The sequence below is a fragment of the Dinoponera quadriceps genome, unplaced genomic scaffold, assembly GCF_001313825.1.
Source record: "Dinoponera quadriceps isolate SergipeBrazil2010 unplaced genomic scaffold, ASM131382v1 scaffold1352, whole genome shotgun sequence".
NCBI lineage: Eukaryota > Metazoa > Arthropoda > Insecta > Hymenoptera > Formicidae > Dinoponera > Dinoponera quadriceps.
In genome coordinates, this window is record NW_014555567.1 from 1,808,616 (window position 1) to 1,829,694 (window position 21,079).

Here is a 21,079-nt window from a genome sequence, read left to right on the forward strand (position 1 = left end):
AAAAACTTACCCGATGAGAGTAGCGAAATACCGAAAATCTAAAATTTGACATACATATCGATTTCATATCGATAGGCTGCCATTTTTTAGGCTAGGGTTAACGGTTCAAAGCTAATAATTCCACTGCTATCCGCTAAGTTGCAACACTTAATTAAGCACATTTAATAGAAATCGTGGCATATTAGCCGCATTTCCTCTGCACGTGGCAGCAAGCGGCACGTGTTGAAGCATCTGTCTCGGCTGTTGATCTCATGCTGAATCCGAGAGATATCGCAGAAGAAGTTAATTAGCCGTTCGCAGTCAACTAATTCAAGCCGACGACGGAGCCATCGAGCGGCATTATAAATAATTAACGGCTGGTTCCACACGCGAGCCTGCTACACACCTACCGTCGTCGTTTATAAACGCGCGCGCTCCATCTCCGCCCAACGGTTTATTATGTCCTTCCTTTGTACCATTATGCTTCTCCGCCGCCCATTTGTCTCTCGTATTATGCGTGTCGCGTAATGTAGTGCATCGCGGAGACCAAGCTGTCTCTATATTATACGTTTATCACGCGAATAAACCGCGCAGCCTTGATTTAACCGCGCGCGAAACTTTTAATATATAAACGAAAAGTGAGCGCGGACGTTCGACCTTTCTTCTTTCTTTCTTTCTTTCTTTTATTTTCGACCGACGTTAATTAACATCCACTTTTCAACGCTCCTCGCGAGTTTTTACTATCGAATTCAACGGGATGTGTGTATATTGCGCATGGCTGCGAGTGTTGGTGTAAATTCAATTTGCGAAATGTTTATATATATTTCACGACTCTCGGAAACGTAGGGAGAAAGAGGGAGAGAAAGAGAGAGAGAGAGAGTGATAGTGATGGAATTATGCGTTTTCCGGTGCTTTATTATTGCCGTGACGCCTTGATATTTTTCCGGCGCGTCCGACGTTAAGCACGCGTTTATTATTCAAACGGACTCCGCTAGAATTTCGCAAAATTATCGGCGATGATAATATATGAGCGGCTAATTACGTAATCTTCTCGACGCATCGCTTCTTTTTATATCGAGGTCCTTTCAAAGACGATATCCTTAAAGCGACATCCTAATTAGCGGCTCGCCGCCGTTAATTATGCGCGGGCGGAGAAAGAGTGACGGGGGAATTTTTGTCGCGTGCGACGGAGCGCGTGCGCAGTCCTTGCGTGTGACAGCGAAACTTATTCGTCACGTAACTGTGACGACGGCGGGCTGCGGATCGCCGCAGCGTTACTCTCGGTGCTGAAATTGCAGCGACGCCCGTCATCGGCGGAGCTGACGAGGGCCGGCGTGAAAATCGGAAACGCGACCTGGGAAATGCTAATCCGCGCGATTTGTGCGGCGCGGCGAAATCACCGATGTGCGTCACGCGCCATAATTATTATCATCTCTGTAAGCGGAATGGACGCCGGAAGGTCACGATGTATGTCACCGGCGAGCACCTATGCATCTCCTCCGGCCAGAAACAAACCGCGCACAACGGCTCTCTATAATACAGAGGATTCTTGCAATACCTTTGAGTAAATTTCAGTCGAATGAGGAGGTCATCGCCGCCACGGAGGCCTACTTTGCAGACTTCGAGAAAACGTATTTTTCACATGGGTTAAAGAAGTTGGAGCATCGCTGGGTCGCAAGTGTATCGAGCTAAAAGGAGACTATGTTGAGAAATAAATCGCCACTTTTCCAAAATTTTCGTTTTTCTTTTGTAGGCTAAGTACTTATCGGACTGCCCTCGTATATATGTATATATATATATCAGAAATGTTAATGATAAAAAATAACTTACGGCAATCTCGTACACTACGTACACTATATTGTTTGTCGATTGATTTTCGATATCGATAAATTCTTATCGGAGCATCTGACAGAAAAAAAACACGTAAAGAATAAATTAGAGGAACTCGGCGGCGAGCGCTCGTGGTAAACACCGATGTGAAACATTTCGGTGAAAATTGGATCGCGCAGCAAATAGCCGAAGAGCGAAAGAAAGCATAGGGCTCGGCAGCGGGAGTCGGGAGGAAGTAGTTTACCCCGAGTTTACCGCAAGCTGAAAGAGTCTACGGAGTGGAGGATTATTTTTGGATACTTTTTCTCTCCCCTCTCTCTTTATCGTGACTTTGTAAGCTTCCACGAGTTCGGTTAAGCAGGAACGCGGCGTGATATCGAAGTTATCTTTTCTCAGGGCAGCTCATAGCGTTAGTCCTAAGAAATTCCGACGCGCTTTGGAATGCTTCCGACGTGGCTTATTAAATTTCCGGACCACTCTTACGTACACACACGCGCAAACACACATATACCCTGCCCCCGCTTATCATTCACCGTTCGCCGTACAATCTTCTTTCCTTTCCGAGTTGTGGCGCGGAACGTAGCTCGTGAGGGTATCCTATAGAGACCGACGACCGACCGCCAAGAATCCGATTAATCCGGAGAACAGTGCGCGGCGTATCGAGCAGGATCGATACACGGACGTGGATTTGCGAGGAATACATTCGGCGACTTGTTTCGGCCGACGACGAAAAATCTATTGTGGATTTTGCCGGGAGCATCGTGTTTATCCCCCTCTCCCTCCTTCTCCCTCAATTTTAAGGCATCTCGTATAGTGGAAGCTTTCCAAAGTGCGCGATTGAGTCGCGCGCCGGAGTCACCGTGTGAATATTTTCGCGGGAACGTCGGGCGTTAATGTTGAGCGACGAAGAAGTCGAGTAAAAATCGACGAGAAGGAGCGACAGAAGAAATGAGAAAGGCACAAACAGCCGAGAGCGGAGGGAAAATATCGAAGGCGAAATGAGGGAAAATATGAAGCGGCTGACGTGAAAAGCTTTAAGCGCTCGCTCGCGAGAACACACCTTCCGTACGCTCTCCTCCATAATCGCCTCCGTGAGGAAGCGTTCGTTTCCGGTTTACGAGCCGCCCCGCCCGTCTTTCCTCTTATTTCCACAAGTTTTTCGCGCCTTTATCTGTCGCCCGCTCGGACGGAGGATGATAAAAGCGTTCGGCGACGTGGAAATGCATTGGGGGCGGAAGCGCGAAAAAGCGCGAGAATTATTGCCAGTCGCGCATGTTACTCAAACTCGAACTGTCTCAAAGGCGGTTTGGACAAACAATATTAACAACGCGCGGAATCACCGTGACGAGGAAGGACAGCCTTCGTCGTCACCGCTAACGTATTTCACGGGGGGATGACTGGAAAAATAATAAGTTTTTCTAGTTCTCTCTTATACAAATTCGTTTTGCCGCCCAGTTGTTCTATTTTTTTTCTTTAGAAACGGAGGAGACGTGAAAGCCAGAGTTTGGCAGCCCTCTTTCTGCTAATGAGATATACAAAGTGTCCTGGACGCCCTGATTCTAATTTTAATGGCAGTTTCTTTGACGAATTAAAGCATGCGTTGCGTATAACGTCGAGATTCCAAAGTCAAATTGGGGCGGAAATGACTTTCTTTCTGGCCGTAATAGCGAGTTGAATTAAAAGCGAGATGAGTAAAATTCAAGTAACTTATTAAAATCCCCGGATTTCCCGCGCGGAAGCAAGATTGTCTGAGTTTTTCTGGTTTTCCAGAGGCGCGAACAGTCTAATGGAAGTCGCGTCGAAGAAAACGTGCAAAGCTTTGAAACTCGAAACGATTCGGCGTGCTAATAAATGAACCTCGCGTTTACTCTAACATTCACGGTGAGATGAATCTGGGAAAATATGCAAACGGACTTTTAACGCTGAACACACACACACACTATTTGCACGTCCATATTTTATTTATCGCGCGAAAATGTTTTAGCTGCGCTGTGAAAAATCGATTTACGCTCTCGCATAATGAAATTATAATCGCCGGCGCGAAACTAAATTATTTATTTCATCCCGTACATGTAGTCTCCTCGTGTATGTTTTATAGGGTGGAATAAACGTGCTCCTGGACATCACGTTAGATGGTCCTTCCGAATTTATGTCCCAGGGCAGCACGTGAATAAATATATCATCGAACAATATCGCTACCGCCTCGGAGCGAAAAGAAGCCCTCGACTTTCAATCGTTTCTAACTAGAAAACGATAAGTGCACCGATATCGAGGGAATGGCTTTCCTCCCAGTTTGATTTCCGATGTTTTCCGAAGTAAAAGTCTGAAACAACGGCAACAATCTCCAACTATTCGTGCGCGCGCGTTGAATAACGCGAAAGATTATTTCGACGAGATGAACAAACATTTTGCGGACCGAGAATATTTAGCAGCACGTCGAATCTCATCAAAACTCACAAGCGCGCCCCCATTACTCACCGGCGATCTCCGCGCGGAAAATCTTTTATTCCTCGCCACCGTACCTTTTCCATTTAATTCGCGCGCCATTTAAAACTCGGCATGATTTCTGCCGGTCTTTAAAGCGACATTACCATCGCCGGCGCGCCGGCGAAGTGAGAATTTGGCATAATGTATCGCCCGGCCGCCGGAGAAATGTATTATTCATCGCTATGATTGCTTATGTCCTTTCTGACTATCCGTCGCCTTCCTTCCTCTCTCGCATTCAAATGCACCGCTAACTCCGCTACTATTCGTGCATCTTTCCTCACTTTTATCCGCGTTGCTTTCTTTCCGTGTCACTTTCGAGAACGCCGATTGACAGGAAAGCCCGATCGACAAAGGAGCGGCGCGGCGAATGAAATCCGCGATTCGCCTCTAAAATGCGAGATCCCATGGTGCGGCTACGCACATCGTCGGGTGTGTATATAAATTTCATTGAGCTTGCTCAAGTCATTGTATCGCCGGAGACGTCGACTGTAATTTAAGAATATTACGCGCAGCTCCATTCGCTCGGCATCGACGTCGCGACGGCTGCCTTCCCGTGACAGACAGAGAGTCCCGCTGGTCGTTTCCATCTCCATCTTAGCTCGCTACCCTTTTCCCGTTTGCCGGCATTGACACGCGGCGCAAATGCATTCTTGAAAAGCCGTACGACGCGACGTGTGACGAATTTGCGAGGAAGCCTCGTCTGCTTTTTCGGTCTTTCTTCCCTCCGGCGTTTCGAGGAGGACGCCCGAGGCGGAAGAAAATATCGCGCAACCTTGCGGTGCGTGCAGTGATTCCAACGCGCGCGTACGTGGCGAGAATTCGCGTGTTTTTCCGCTCGGCGCTGCTTACCTCCTCCTCGTGGACCTTTTTTCACCCCTGCGTTTTCTTTCGCGGTTTTAGCGATATCCGGATACGAGAAATTGTCGTTCCCTTTTTGCGACACGGTGCGAACGCCACGACGAAGACGTCTGGTGACATCCGGTCACGACGACGATGCCTGTAATTTCTGTTTCGGAGGACGTAGTACAGTGGCCGATGATTCGTTATACGACTACCTGATGCTCGATAGCGGTCTTGAGAGAATTAGAAAAATGATAAATGGCACGTCACGCGCTACCATATCCCGACCGATGTACCGGCTGACGCGCGAAGTAAGAAATAATATCTCTCGAATAGTGAAATTACTCGGACGTATTTCATCGAATGACAGCGCCCGTCGAGAAAATTCTCCGGGCAGGGGACTTTTATACGCGCGTAAATTCCGTCGACGTGTAACCGCTTCGATAGGTCGGATCTATAAAATGCGCTCGCTCTGTTATCAGACTGACATATCCGTGAAATCGTAATCTAAGTTCCCGTTCGCTAAGTTTCGGAAAGCGTTTCGAGAGTCGCCGTGACGTTTCCGTGCAATACGTCGGATCGGTATCAAAGTGCGACCCGAAAGCCTGCTTTTTCGAAATGATTTTCTATAACTCCGCTTTATCGCAACTTTATTTCCTCCCGTCGGCCACAAAACGTCATATTCGCGTAATCAACCGGCGCTCAATCTCGAGTTATATTCGCCGGACGAACAATAATTCAGCAAGTTTTTTTCAGGAACGTAAGTACGAGGTTGCGCAATACCGTTGACACATCCGCGCCGCGCCGGTGGATTCCCATTTTCGCGCTGGTAACTTTGGCACGCGAAGGGAATAGTCGCGCATCCCCGTGCCGAGATAAAAAGTTTGGAGCGGTCATTGTCAGGGAATAAAATTAACCCCTCCTGCCGTTCTCTCGCGCTTCACTTTGTTTGTGGATTTTAATGTCCGTTAACGTGGATATATTGCGGCACGGAGCCCGGCGCAATAACTCAAAGAAGAGCGGAGGGAAAAGAGGAAAGCGAGAGCTCCTACCAAGATAATGAAAAATATACAGTCCGCGCTTTTATCCGGCGCATAAATGCAACCAAGGGCGAATCTCCAGCGTGCAGTTCGTGCTTTATCCGAGGGACAGCGCACGACGTGTCGCGTATTTGCGCCATAATTCGCGCGGCTTGTCGGCGGATTCTAATTTACCAGATTTCCAAGCGTGTGTCGAATAAGCGCGTGAAACGCGCGACTGGTATAATCGCTGCTGTCCGCAAAGCGGGGTATCAATTTGCAAAAAGGGTTTCGCAATTTTGTGGGCCGTCCGCGTTTTTACATTCGCCCAACGTAATAAAAGTAATTATTTCATTCGCGAGAATTTGCATACTGCTGCTCGACGAGCTGCCCTCGGTGGCAAAATCGAAAATTCACGAAACTCTGAAAATGATCGCTATTTTTAATACATTTTTCATCATTGATTTGTCGCTGTGATAAAACGTGATTCTCGACGAACGAGCGCCCGCGAAATCTCAGGCAGTATTTTACAACGAATGGAATAAAACAGTTGAGCGCGTCGTGTTTGATGTAAAGAAAAAGTGGGGGGGGGGGATAGGTGTCGAGAAATTTGCGAAATTTATGTAAACTAAAGAAGCGAATTCTCTCTTCCCGATTTTTCTAGACGCTAGGCTTTATTCGTCTCTACGGTACGAGCGGCGGGTGCTCGATTGTATGTAAACGGAAAAATTTATCGTTTTGTGACGATCGTAAACCGAAAGTCTCGTGTCGACACGCTGGAACTGACACAAAACCGATATATACGGCAATGATTCGGCCGGCGTCCATCGCACTCACGAGACCAGTCCATACTGAGCTATTACAAGCGGATAGTTTTATTCGTGATAATAATTATTGCTAATTTGAAGGATACGCGAGTTTCTCGCGTATAATGTTGCGTTATTATGGTCGGATGAATTGTCCCGTGCACAAGCGTAGAATTAAATTTACGCAAGCGGACAGGCCTGGAGATTAAAGCTTTTGTGAGGATGGCATCAACAAACAGCGTCCTAAAAGCGACAAAGAGAATACGCGGAAAAGCTACTCTCTCGCTACGACAAAAAAAAGCGACAACGATGTACAGGTTTATGTAATATTCAAGACGTTTTCATTGTACGCCAACGACACGTAAGATTAAAAGTTCGCGCATCTTTGCGATAATATTGCATTTTCATAATGTATTCCGTTCGTTAAAAAAATGTTTTTAATATTTCATATCGTTAATTAATATTATATTGTAGCACGTAGCGATAATTAGGAAAATTGCATGCGCAGCTGAATTATTCCACTATTCTTCTAAGTAATTATAAGTTTTGTAAATAATTTTCTTTGACGAAACAATTCCGGAATTATGGCGCATGTTTGTAATTAACGGCAAATTAATTATCATGAGAACATAGTTGATTATATAATAAATATATTATACATACGCAGTTTTCATTCTCCGCGTTGTGTTCCAAAATTGAATATTCCTTTGGGGAGGTAGAGGAGAATCGAGCGAAAATTAGTCGAATGATCCGTAAGTAAAATATTAGCTGCGCATTTCGGGGACACGCCGCCGTGAACGGCTACGACTGCACGCTCACCGTATGACAAGGGTTAAGTATCGGACCAACCCGGTCGAAGGGGGATCGATATAGCCGCCTTAACGAGCAGCCGGAAACTCGCAATTTGCTCCGGAAAGGCAATATTTTCACGTGGACAAATAAACGATTTGTTTCAGGCGGCGTCGGGGAAGTATATTTCTGTTACTCCCTCGCGGCAGAAATCTTTTTGTTCGTAAATCCGCGTCTATCGTCCCGATCTAGCTGCAGGTAAGATTATTAACATTAACCGCGGAAAAAAACAAGAGAGTTACGACGAGAAAAAGAAGTAAGGAAAAGATGCGAGGGGCGGTGGATAGCTTCGAGAGATGAATGGCATTGAGAAAAATCTTTAAATCTATCACAGAATATGAAAGTAATTTTTTCATATTCTAATCACAATCGAACACTGATTCAAGGGTTAGGCCTCCTGAAAATTTTCAAAGGCACCGCCAAGGCATATTTCGCGCGTGCAGAAGTCCATTAAATATTTTATAATTTAATGTATTAATAATTTTTTTAAACTTTTTTATATGTTTTAGAAAGTTAAAAAAACATACAATAAAATGACGTAAAACTGATTTTTCTCTGATTAATAACTGGCTTTTAATTCAAATTCTAATATCGACTACTACTTTTTCGAGCGTCCAAGGTGGCCTAACTCCTTAAAAAAAAAAAAAGTTGAATTACTGTTGCAAACCATCATTGCATATTCGTCGCGACAGCGGTACAATTTAGTTGACATAGACAGATTAATGAGTTATTCGTAATTAGAAACAGTTTTATCGCCAGGATAAAAAAATTTTGCTGAATGAATTTGTCGTTAGGATACGTTAATTTGCTCTTAAAACGAATTAGTTCCTACGTTTGCTAATTTGTTTTTACGATAAAATAATTTATAGATTCAGCAAAAGACACCTAGCGAACGGCGAATCGGTGCTCTTAACAAATCGTTTTGTCGTTCACGTAGTAATTGACAGATTACTGCTGCATAAAATTTGTTGTGCCAGCAAATTATTTTTCTCCGTGTACTCGCGTACCAATAGAAATAGAAGCATTAAGACCGTAAGGATATTAGCGAGTGATCGATGGCCGCGCAATAAAAATGTAGTTGTATTATTTTGTAAGGTCGAAAAAACAAGTAAAAGTTCAACGGTGATCAGTTACTCACCGCCGCGGTGCACATCTAATATACACGAGAGAAGATTTTTCATCGCGTCGACGTGAAAAAGTTCGCTGGCGGGAAATAAAATGAATCGCATTTCCTTTCATCCCGGTGTCTGTAAATGAAGTTTGCGTAAACAGGAGGAGGACGAGACGCGGCCGCGCTGGGATCAAGCAGGGAAATTCGTTTCGTCAACCAGACCACCAGCATTGGCCGTTGATTCATTGTTCAAGCCGCGGTAAGTATTGCGAAATGTTCTCGCTACGTGTCCAACGGTGGGAAACTTCCGCGTACTTCCGGTTCAATCAATGACACTAATGAATGAAGTGCACGGCGGAAAGTCAAAGAAGACTTGGCGCGCCATTCGGCGGGTTTTATCAATCAACTCCGGTGATTCTATTTGCTCTCCGATCCTCGCGCTGAGTCTTTCGGTCAACGGAGGTATTTGTATGTAAATTGAGTTGTATTCGCAGTCATGCGATTTGCTTGATTGTCACGAAAGTAGCGGCACGAGAGGTGGTACGCGCGATAACCGAGCGCGTGGGATCATTCGCCGCTTCATGCACCTCGCCTCGCCGGGGTGAAAAAGTTACACGAACGCCGAGATTAGTATCTCCCACTTGCTCGTGTATCGACCCGCGAAATTGCAAGTACCTTCCTCCTCCTCTTTCCATTCCCCTCCTCGCGGCGTATGTACGCTTCGTTTCCCTCTACTTCGCGCCGCTATTCTTCTTATCCCCTTTCTTTCCAGTTTCCTCCTTTCGTAATTCTTTTTCCCGCCGACCATCCGAACGAGGATACATCGGTTCTACTGAAGTATAGAGATTCAAGACTGCGTGAAAATTCGAGTGTGCGGTTTATTAACGGGCGATGGTAACACGGAGCTCCAAGAACCCGTTGTACTGTTTGACTTCCTAAATGGTAAAAAGAGAAAAAGAAGACGTGGCAATAACAATTTTTCGAAGAAACTTTCTATAAATAACTTGTTTTCAAATCTCTAAATTTCTCTTTATCTTGAAATAACTGAAAGAGATGATATTTTTCCAAGTTTATAAAAATCGCGAATATTCGAAATTTTTTCAACGGTCAAATATCTGAAGAATTTAGCTAGCAGATAACAATGACAGACTTATTGTTGGATATTTCACGTTTCTATTTTCAACGATATATCTTCTTTTGCATCGCCGCATTCCGACGTTCGTAGCTTACCTGACGATAAAATAAACAACGGACGCCGTCACGTAGAAGTCTGTCACGTCGGTGACAATTGCGCGGCACACGTTCGCTTATGCGTTCCGCTACATCCCTCCCCGCCGATGCATTCCGTTTCTTGCGTCAACCGCCAGTCAGCCCTTAGGATTCCAATCTCGTGGAAACCAAAGGCAACCGAGCAAGCAGGCATCGCGACGTCACACGTCACAGGCAGAAAACCGAGAAGACGAGAAATTTCGGCGTAAACTCTCTCGCGATCTCTCTCGCGATTATGTTAATGGAATTAGGGACGAGCAGGAGCGCGCGCTCGGCAGACGGCGAGACCGTCTCTGATGAGAACTCTCATTCGATTTGCGGCCACGTCGCCTTGCTCGCGCCTCAACTTCCTAATTGTTACCGTCTCGCGACGAAACTTTTATATCGTCGCAGCCTACGTGTACGCTTTCCCGCCGTTAACCCTCCGTGCAGCTAATTTTGCACGCACGTCGATAATTAGCGAACACGTTACGTGCAGCCAAAGTCAATCGAGTATTTCTCCAGACATTTCTATTTTAGCGTCTCTTGCTTTGGAATTTCCAATTTTTCCGGACTCTTGGTTTGAGGAGCAAAAGCATCAAATTACATATGCGTGTTCCTCTCGTCGTAGACTTAACCCTTTGAGCGCTATGAACGCATATATGCGTTCTCACACAACCATTCAATTTAGGCTTTTGAGGTCACTACATAATTTATTTTTGTTACAATTCAGTCTGCTCAACTTGCGCTCTTTCGTAAAAAATACGCAGCCCACGTAAAGAGTGGGCAGTCCACGGCGCACGCTTAACGTCGGACAACGCAGCGCTCAAAGGGTTAACTCGCTTCTCTCTACGCTAATAAAAAAAGACTCAGTTTGCGTAACTAATTTTCTGTCGACTAAGGACCAGACGAAAATTCGATTGTAAAAATGATTTAAATACTTGTTTATGTTTCACGAAAATGGTTAGTCTGGTCACATTCACCTCGATAAATTGGAAGGTCATATGTGCGCCGAAAACAATTTCGCATAGGTGCTGCACGGCGAATAATCCTAGCACCACGAGATAGGTATACACATCTGTACGTATATAACTAAAGAGAGAGAAAGACCCTTCTGTTCACAAACCACGGTGCAGAACAGCGTAAAGGCGGTTAATCGCACTTAACCTGGCCGACGCGACCTTGCCGACCACTCTCGGGCATATAGGGTGTCCATGGAAAAGGAGCTTAAAACCGTTATTTCCGGGTTTTCCAAGTGCCCCCTGAAAACGTGAGATAACGTAATTTGAAGACCACAGCGATATTACGCCCGCCACTTCATTCGTGTTGGCATTATGTGAAGCACATGGAAGTGTGTAATTAGGAATTTCGCATAACAATAGGATAAGCGATGCACCGCGACGATGCACGTTTAAAATTGCACATGATACAAGCGGAAGAATTATTTCCATATCGTTGAGCCGTTATCTCTTATCAATGCCAGTCAACATTCCAACTCAAAATTCCAATTTTAGTTCAGGAAATTTGCCGGAGATTAATCAAATTTTAGATTGTCCGACGAGTGAAAAATACTTGCTTAACGAAAAAATGCAATCGAGTATTCGCTGCGCTGCAAATAAAATCTATCATCAAATCGTCATCAACGTTAAAAAATACATTGCAAATGCACTGCAAACCCAAATGTATTATTTTCACACGCATAAACGTCTAAAGGTGACGACCGAGGCTCCTTTTATATCCTTCGTGCCGGTAATGTCATTTGAAATGGCGTTAAATAATAAAAAGTTAACACGTCCAATGACGTGGTTTAAAACGGCAAGAAATTTGTAGGGAAAACCTCAGTTAAAATAACACATTTGGGTTAGCAGTGCATGACTATGATAAATACATCGACTTCATTGAATATTAATAAACCGTCGGTTGAAGACGCGATGTATCGGTTGCAAGACACCGGCGACAGTTGCCGCTAATGTTTGCAATGTGGCGGATCGTCTTTAACAAATTCCCCCCTTCGAGGAGAGAAAAATCGGATTCCCGCGCGTCTCTCCGTCCTCGCGAGCAGGAATCTCGTCAGGGTCAAAGGTTATCAGGAAAGGGCCGCGTGATGCAGTTTGTATGCGCTCCTCGGAACGGCACCCAAGGGATACGTGACCCCTGCCGTAGTACCTTCGCCAGAGGCATCCACAAGGGCTTTGTCGTCCAATGGAAATTCTCGATAGACGGTCACGCATAAAGCGTTACGGGAAAATAAAATGAAATAATTTCACGCACGCGGTAAATCAATTTGCGTGACAAGTGATTTCTCTATAGGATTTCTTTGCAGGAAGATAAGCCATATTTGCGCGCGCGCGATAATGTGCATGCAGATGTGCCGCGGATGTCGTATTTATACATAGAGTACAGATTGCATAAAACAGGGTAAACAATAGCGCACGGTCGCGTTCGCTCTTCAAGTAAACTGCGGGGGCTATTCTGTAACTTACAGCCGCGCTAAGGAAGTTCGCGTCATACCCATTATGGTAGTGTCATAAAGACAATACGTTACCGGTTAGCTCGTACGTTACTCGCAGTTAGAGAAGTTTTTGCCGGATCGACACGATAATTTCGCACCAGATACCACGAGTTATTTCGTATTTCTCTGCCTCTCCTCTCTCTCAACGAGTTATTCGCATTTTACCGCTTTCTTCGATTCGGTTATATTCAATCCAAAACTGCATTATGCCGTGCCGATATCTCTTGCTCATGGAATTGCGATGTTGTGTAAGTGGGCTGTGCAGGATCGGTCGTATCCATTGCGAGCCGGAGTTTCCTTTAGCCCCCAGCGTCTCGTCAAATATTGAAGACTACTGATTCGGAAACCGAAGTAGAGAGAGCTACGGGAACTGTCGGCAGAGGACACGGAAGAAAACGAGTTGTCCGCGTTTTCCGTAGCGCGAAATCGTTCAACAAATCTCGCACGATTGCGCCCCTCAAAACACGCAAACAAACGCGCCTGAAAATTCTCGGCCGTGTTATTTTTCTCGTCTCTCGTACAAGCTCGCGTGAGCGTTTTTATTTTTACTGAATTCGTATTTCGCTGGGAAGCTATCGAAATTATAAATACCGTGTGTACGCGGAGATAATAAATACATATATATTGCGACAACGTAAATAAATAGAAATATATAAATGTATTTTTGAAACGAGCAAATGAAGATCTCCCCGTGCTGGAACAATGTTTTGCTTCGATGATTACGGTGGGCCATTAGGTGCGCATCGTAAAATAAAAGTACGAGATCACGCCGAATATAAGTGTAGAATGCTGTAACGCGAGTTAAACTCTCGAGGATCCCATTTCGCGCTTTAACGTTCTTCGCGGTGTTATGTTAAGCTAAATAAGACGATCGATTTAAAAAATGTTCACCTAGTTATTAAATTGAATCGTTCTTCGAAGCCTCGACATGTCCGATATTTCTCTTTTTTTATCATACGTTCGCATTCTATGTTTATTCATCGATTTATCGGTTACACGAACGTGAATTCAATCGCCGCTTTATGTGAAAATTCCATTCAGTCAACCTTGAACTAAATGCATCGGTCGAAAGACAGGTCGCGAGCGTAAGTTGGATTATCGTAGTTTAATCTTGATTGCAAAACGCGGAGAGCCGACTATGGTGCAAATTTGTTCGCGTTCGCGTAACCGAGACTCTCTCGAGATACTTCCACTGCACGCCGGCTGTCGAAGAAAACGCGCTAGTTTCCCCGATTTACCTCGGAGGTTATCCGGATCTGCTTTCAGTCCCTGCCACTTAAAGCTATCCCTAGGCCATTTTTCCTTCATCCCCTTCGTATCTCCGCGGGCGTTCTTTCCATCTACGTTCCGGTGAGAGCGACCTACCTCGCGATAAAACCGCGCGAAGAATCGCGCGATACCACGCACGCGACTATTTCCGAAAGACAGACCGGAAGAGAGTCTGAGGGGTGGTTTCACGTAACAACGAAAATTACAAGTTGCCACGGGGATTGCGGACGGCGTGGCGGAAGATCGCGGACGCGAAATCAAGGTAAACGGCGGTTAAACTCAATTTCCGTGCACGACGGTCGGCCGCGGGGACTCCGCTATTTTTCCGAACCAATGAAAAGATCGTATTGTTGTTGCTGCTACTACTGGTCTTGCTACTCTCTCGGCCAAGACGTCGCGGAATTTGTCGTAAGCAATTTACCGCGACGAAACGTCACGTAACGCGATGCGGTGACATGTATTTTATATCTGCCCGTCCTTCAACGTCTTCGGAGAACTTCTTATCCGACTATTCTCCCATTGGTAATTGGTAACTGCACACCAACTATCGCGCCTGACAGCGATTGACTCGCGGAACATTTAATTTCTCGGCGATGGAGCGATTCGCGACTGTATTACATAAATGAGAGCGACGAAGAGAAGGACGCCTACAAAGGTCGTAACGGCCGTCGTTTCATTAAACGGATCAGAAATACGCATCTGCAGAACAATCGATAGTCCGGCGTGCGCTACTTTTTGCGAAATTAATCCATCCGTTCCGAGGCAATCGTTACCGGCAATAAGTCCGCTCGTTGTGTAGTCGACGATATTACCATAAGGCAGGGCGAAATCCACCGGGCGTTCTTTTGTTCTATTAGCGATTTCAAATTGTCTGTCATTCGACTTCTTCATCGCGTACAAGAGAATTCCATTAGTCGTCGCGCGCAGCACTTACGATTATGTAGAAAATGAGTCGTCCCCCTGCCCTGCCTCTCTCAGTGGGAGGGAGTATCAATAATGCACCGAGGTTATATTACCCAAGGAAAGGACCGAGCGGGTCAAAGAACCAATCGATAAATTACTCTCGGAGAGTCGCGGGATCATACCACCGATCGGGGGTGTAGTACTCACTCTTGCTTGAGCGGAATGTTAAATGTCGCGATAATTTGTGCAATCGTTCGAGAGGGGAAAACCACCCGGCGCAGCGAAGGATCAATCACGTGGCGCGCGACGTTGAAGCGCGGATCTAAGAATTAAGATATAATCGGGATAATCGCGTTCGCGACACACGAGCGACGTTCTCCTCTCGCGCCTGCAATTAATTACAACGCCGGGCGTCGGCTTTACAAACGGCCAAAGTTTCGATTTCATTTAGACGAGTCTGCCTCTCTCCCGCTCGCTCTGTCGAGATAAATGATATCGGACAGTTTTACGAACTCGCGCCAAACCCTCGTAGCCGATTCTTCGCCGGAAAAGTCTCCGAAGAGTAAGTTAAACTGCTCGCCGGGATACCTGCCTGGTCATCGGAAACAACTATAAACAACTATAAATAACTATGAACGAGCGCGCGTATACACGGCGAGGCGCGACGCGTTTTACGATCCAGCATGGAAAATCTTTTACGAGGAGCCGGTTAAACTGCACGACTGCGCGCGCGTACCTTATAGTCCCTCTCCGTAATTCCACTCGTCGTTTCGCTCTGTTGTCCGATATTTCAGTGCGCGGGCGCACAAATACCGATTGTAAATATTACGCGGATTTATTTGTCGCTTAGCAGTAAGCCTCGGTGACACCGTGGCGAACAGAAATTCTATGAAGTGCACTTATCTGCTCTGATTTATACTCTCTGCGCGTGTGTGAACGATAAGGTGAGATACGACGATTCTTCGTTCTCTCACCGTTTCGTTTTCGGCCTACCTTCTTCCCGCCACTCCGAAGTGAAAAAATTAATTTCACGAACTTTCTGGAACAACGTTCAGGGCGCACGTTCCTGCAAACGCAAGAGCGGAGAATTAGCGGAACTAATGAATTTGCGGCGGACGATAGTCGCAATCTTTCGAGAGATCAGCCCGACCCGGTGGAGCAAACGGCACCGATCCCACGAACACGGTTTTTAATTCACGGTGACGCCAATTGGGCGAAGTCGTGCCGCCAATTTCGGTTATCTGGTCGCTGCAGTCTGTGAGTTCTCCGGGATCGTATAATAGGACCCGTGTTTTCTTACGCTGTAACGTACAAAATGCTGAATCGCTACCGATAGAGCTTATCGCGCTGATGAGGCGAACAAACTGTATACTCAGTGGCTCAAAAGGAATTCCCGAGTGTCCGGACCGAAATAAATTAGTCGATCGGGAGGTCGAGTTTGCCATTCGTGACATCGTCGAGTGATTGTTTTATCATTTAAGGTAGTTGTGACATAAAATGAATTTTTTTAGAAAACTTTCACTACATATAGATTTAAATATGATCTAATTATTGGCGCAATTATAAGTAGATTGACTATTTGGAGATATTCCCAACTAAAGATGACATTTTCTATATGTATTCCTTGAGGATTAATGTCCAATTTTGAAATTTTATTTTTAATTTCTTCTAAACCACTTTAAATAGTAATGCTAAATTTTTAAATTTCTTGCAATGGAATCTCACTCAAAACAAGTGGAAAGTGGCAGCATTTTTATTCGAAACGAAAATATTGCCATTCGAAATTGCAAGAGTGACATTTCATTCAGAGTGGATTCTGATTCTATACGAGTGAATGTTTCAATCAATTAGAGTGAATTTGTTCCCGTGACAGTGGAATACATCAGATTCACAGTTTCGAGTGAAAATGTTCACTCGACGATTCCGAGTGGAGAATTCACTTTGCACGAGTGAAAAATCATTCAAATCCAAGTGATTCGGCAGTCACTTTACTTTAGCGAGTGAAATTTCATTGTAATAAACTGAAACTGAACACGTAATAATCCAAAGATTCTATTTTAAACGAGTGTAGTACAGAAATTTACTGTGAAGATAAGTAAAATAATTTCGAAAGATGGTAAAGATGTTTAAATATCATATTAATATATTATTTATGTGAATATAACAATGGTGAATATTATAACGTGAAGATGATAGTACGACACTACTTAAGTAATGTTACGCCAATGTAAGTAGTTGAGTAACATCGCGAAATAATTTCTAATCAAGGACGTGTCCACGGGCATTACACACGACCAAACGAGCAGACCGTCCTAACGCGTCGCTAACGCAAACAAAAATGGCGCGGCATTAACGAACGATCATTTCGGAAAAAGCGATTTTACAAACATTTACACGGCCGGCGAACGCGGCCGACGTCCCTCGTTCCTCGTTAACGAGACATCCCTATTCCGTAAGCGCAATACGGATTTGGCCGCCCACGCGTTTCAACCAACCCCTCGCTCGTAATACCGTGCGCGGAGGAAAGAGGGGAACGCCGGGAGGAAAAAGGGAAACGCGGGTTGTCGGCGTCGACTCGACACAATAGGACACGTACAATGCGACGTCGGGTAAGGGATTGCGTGAGGGGAGGCGAAAAACCGGGAGAAGGGCTCGTAACGACGCTACGCAATCCGTTCTCGACGAGGCTTGACCCACGCTCGTCTCTCGCGCGTTAATAAATAATAAACGGTGGTTGAGAGAGGCATTCTCCGAGCGCGCCTCCGGTAACTGGATTCGAGGGGATAGAGGAGAAAGTGGATTTCGCGCGCGGAATGAGACATTTCTCGAGACTTCTTAAATCAATATCACGCTGAAATTATTGAACGAGCGTCACTTTAATCGATAGGTGAAAGTCAAGAGTGCTTGAACTTGGCGCGAGAAAAATAATATTCCAAGTTTCAAGAAGACACCCCTGGATTCGTGCCCGTAGAAGCGACGGCTTATTTTAACTTAGCACCTGGAATCTCAGCAGTCGTCGAGAACAGTTGCACAATAAAAAATTTTGTGTTAAATTCAACACATATCATGTTCCAAACGGTTTACACAAATTTTTATGTTAAATTTAACACAAGGTAAATATATTCGAAAGATAACAGAAATATTATGTAAAATTAACATAAAATGAATACGTTAATCGACACTGAAATATAAAATGTAGTATTAACACATGTTGGATATCGACACAACACAAAATGTTGAGATAACAAATACAATATGTTAAATTTATGTATTAATATTAAACGAACGCACGGATATGTTGAAAAAAGTGTAACACAAAAATTGGACCAATTTTAACACAATATGTGTAGTGTTCTATTCGGAAAGCACTATCTATATCTTCCTCGTCTTTGGAAAATTGTCGCGTCGCTCTTGACTGTTATTCCGATGTTTGATCTTCGGTGTTAAATTAGCCGAATATACCGGTTCGTCTGGCCGTTATCCGTCGCGTTATTATGACAGCGATCCTACGTGTATTGATAACGAGGTCTTCCGCGGTTCTAACGTGACGTCGTCGGATCGATACGCCCTCCTCCTGCTATCGACTATTCCGGGAGCTGCTGCCGGCGGATTCCACCGGAAATGACTGCTCCTCGTGCGTGTTCCGGCATTCAGGCAACCGCGCCGTAAGATTTATCGCGGATTCTCGTGCCGCGATCTCGTTGCCGAACCGAGCGAGCCGCCGTTCGCAAAGTGCAACGCTGCACCCTCGTCACGCTCCATTGAAAGCCGCCCCGACAATGGGAATTATATTGTTAATTAAAGCAGACCGGATCAAACGATATACGGTCGTTGTTCCTTTCTCACCGGAATATACAGAGTGGCCGTAAAATTCGCAGACGAGACGGATATTCGTTCAACACTTGGCGAGAGAGACGAACGTCTCGAAGCTCCCAAATAATACAGAGTTAATTCGATCGTAAGCGACGGCCGTATTAAAATTTCACTCCTGTTACACTCCCGTGCGCGGTAATTCGTGGCGAAATGAATTATCGGTGTGTTCTGCGGTAATGTAAATTAACGTCAATTACAATGTAAATTAATGTCAACATGATTGACATGAGCGCCGTAACGATTTCCGATAGACGAAACTTTCGGGTCGCGAACTGCTCTAATAAAGATCCGCGACGGATAAGAAAGTAAATTAGATAAGTAGAGAACCGCGTCGGGAGAGAATGAAACAAGTAGCACCATAGCTCGTCTTCAAATCGGACGAAGACGCGATGTCCTTGATTAATATACCTAGCTACGGAGTTGAGCCTGCGAATGATGCGTGGGGCAGATATAAATCAAACCTCTTCAAATGGAGTTTTTCATCTCCGCGTGACATTTAAGTGATTATTCTTGTTTCGATCGCATTGGATATGCTTTCTCTAATAATGGACTCTTTTACCGATACATCTTATTATTCCACTGATAGAATCGAATAATTTAAATTAAGACTCATGGACTGTTTTTATTCGGCTGTTTGGATTTTTTTTTTGCATAAATGTATACGTCGACGAGTAATCAGATATTCGTGAGGCTATGATTATTTTTCAAACAATCATCGACTATGAATACCCCAAATTTCAACTTCAGTTATTTTCAGTAAATTCGTCAAACGTCCGTTTAAATCGGAGACAGTTTGCATGACAAATGATTTCACACACATGGAAATATACGATATATCATCACTCACGTCTTCCGTCTTGGCGTTCAACATCCTTCCAGCAGCATTCTAGGCTGCTCCGTCCTGACCCTTCGGATACTTACTCGCACTGGCATTGACACTCTAATGCGATTCAATTGGAAAAACGTGTGATAATTAACGCGACGGAATATTCTAATTACCCGACGTCAATTGTAAGTAATGCACTCTACGTCGCGGTGTGTTAGTCGCTCGAGACATAATTACTCGGTCACGGAGAAAGCACGAGGCGCACGAGAGTCCTAAAACAATCGGCGGAAAGGGCATCTCAATCGCCAACCGTTATCCCACCAATGAATAACGCATACATTCAATGGCCGAGAGATCACAACAATTAACTAATACCGGCGCAAACATCACATAGATACGATCGGAGAAACGTATGTTAACGTATGAACGTGATGCCGTGATGAAAACTGTTAGTGCTGACAAAAATTGTGCCGCAACATTAATTCTTAAAATTCTTCCCTTCAGAAGCCTTGTTTTATTTGAGGAACCGTCATATCTCGGATATAGTCCTAAAAATTCTTTATTTCCGAGTTCTTTTGCCTTCGTCCCGATAGTCCCAGGCAATAAACATGTATACGGGTAAGCATTGTAAATGTTTAGCTCAGCCGTTGCAACTCTGCTGGGTTTTACCGATTTCTCGCACTCACTAGGAAAAATCATACCTCCTGGGGGAAGAAAGACCAATCCCCGGATTTTATAGTTGGTTTTCGTTTGTGACTCTCGAGAGCAACATTTCCTACACGAGAATAAAGCACTCGTCGCAAAATCCCGAATTATAAATCGTTTCCTTCCTTTCATTTAATATTACTTTGCGACGCACTCTCACTTACATTCATAACAGAGTCCGCTTCAAATATTTCGAGAACTGACTGAAAATAATTTATTCATTCGACAAAAATTGTAAATGGGGAACTGATATGTGCTCCGCGTCGCAGTATGTACGTCGCTCGTTTAGGACGTAATGACTCACGGATAAGTTCGGACAAATACGCGACGAGACCACTGAAATAATCACAAAATCATCTCCCGCCGTTATCTCATAACAATCGTTACTTTCTAACTAATTGTTATCTTCTAACAATCAATGACATTCGGTAGCGATAATCACAACAATCAACGCTCTCAAGATATTTCGGATTTCCGAGGTGGGCAAACTATCAAATTATCAAATTATCAGCACGGTTGCACAAGTGGTACGTATCGAAAGCGTCGCTTGTAGCATTGTACGGTTCTCGTCGGTTAATGTGCGATCATTAGTTAATGTTACCTCTCCAATTGACTCGTACTTTTTCGTATAGGACATTGATTGCCTGGCCACGGCAATGACCAAGAGCTGACTCCAGGATGGATACATGAAATGCAGGATGTGGCTGACAACAAAGTTAACATATTTTTTCCAACTCTCTTAAATTTCCTAATTCTATTGAAACTTCTAACGCCAATAAAAAGTTATGATAAATAGATCATGGAAAGAGTAAATTTATTCTC

The 21,079-nt window shown here is 44.6% G+C and overlaps 1 protein-coding gene and 1 long non-coding RNA gene across 7 annotated transcripts in view; one reads left to right on the forward strand and one right to left on the reverse strand.

The window, feature by feature from the left end:
- Positions 1-21,079, reverse strand: part of LOC106744675 (prolyl 4-hydroxylase subunit alpha-2) — a 148,890-nt gene that overhangs the window by 28,968 nt on the left and 98,843 nt on the right. Inside the window, exons 1-2 of one of the 6 annotated variants that reach the window (XM_014619616.1) lie at positions 10,152-10,260; positions 9,597-9,856 (exon numbers count right to left, since the gene is read on the reverse strand). The exons of 4 other annotated variants lie outside the window; for them this stretch is intronic. Coding sequence is in view for 1 of the 2 variants with exons in the window: in XM_014619614.1 (XP_014475100.1) it covers positions 8,949-8,963 (15 nt within the window). In the remaining variant the exon portion in view is untranslated. Of the gene's footprint in view, positions 1-8,948; positions 9,040-9,596; positions 9,857-10,151; positions 10,261-21,079 lie in introns of those variants that run through there. One more of the 6 variants, XM_014619614.1, reaches the window with a different exon arrangement.
- The window catches only part of LOC106744681, a 69,745-nt gene that overhangs the window by 9,229 nt on the left and 39,437 nt on the right, over positions 1-21,079 (forward strand). The window lies entirely within an intron of this gene.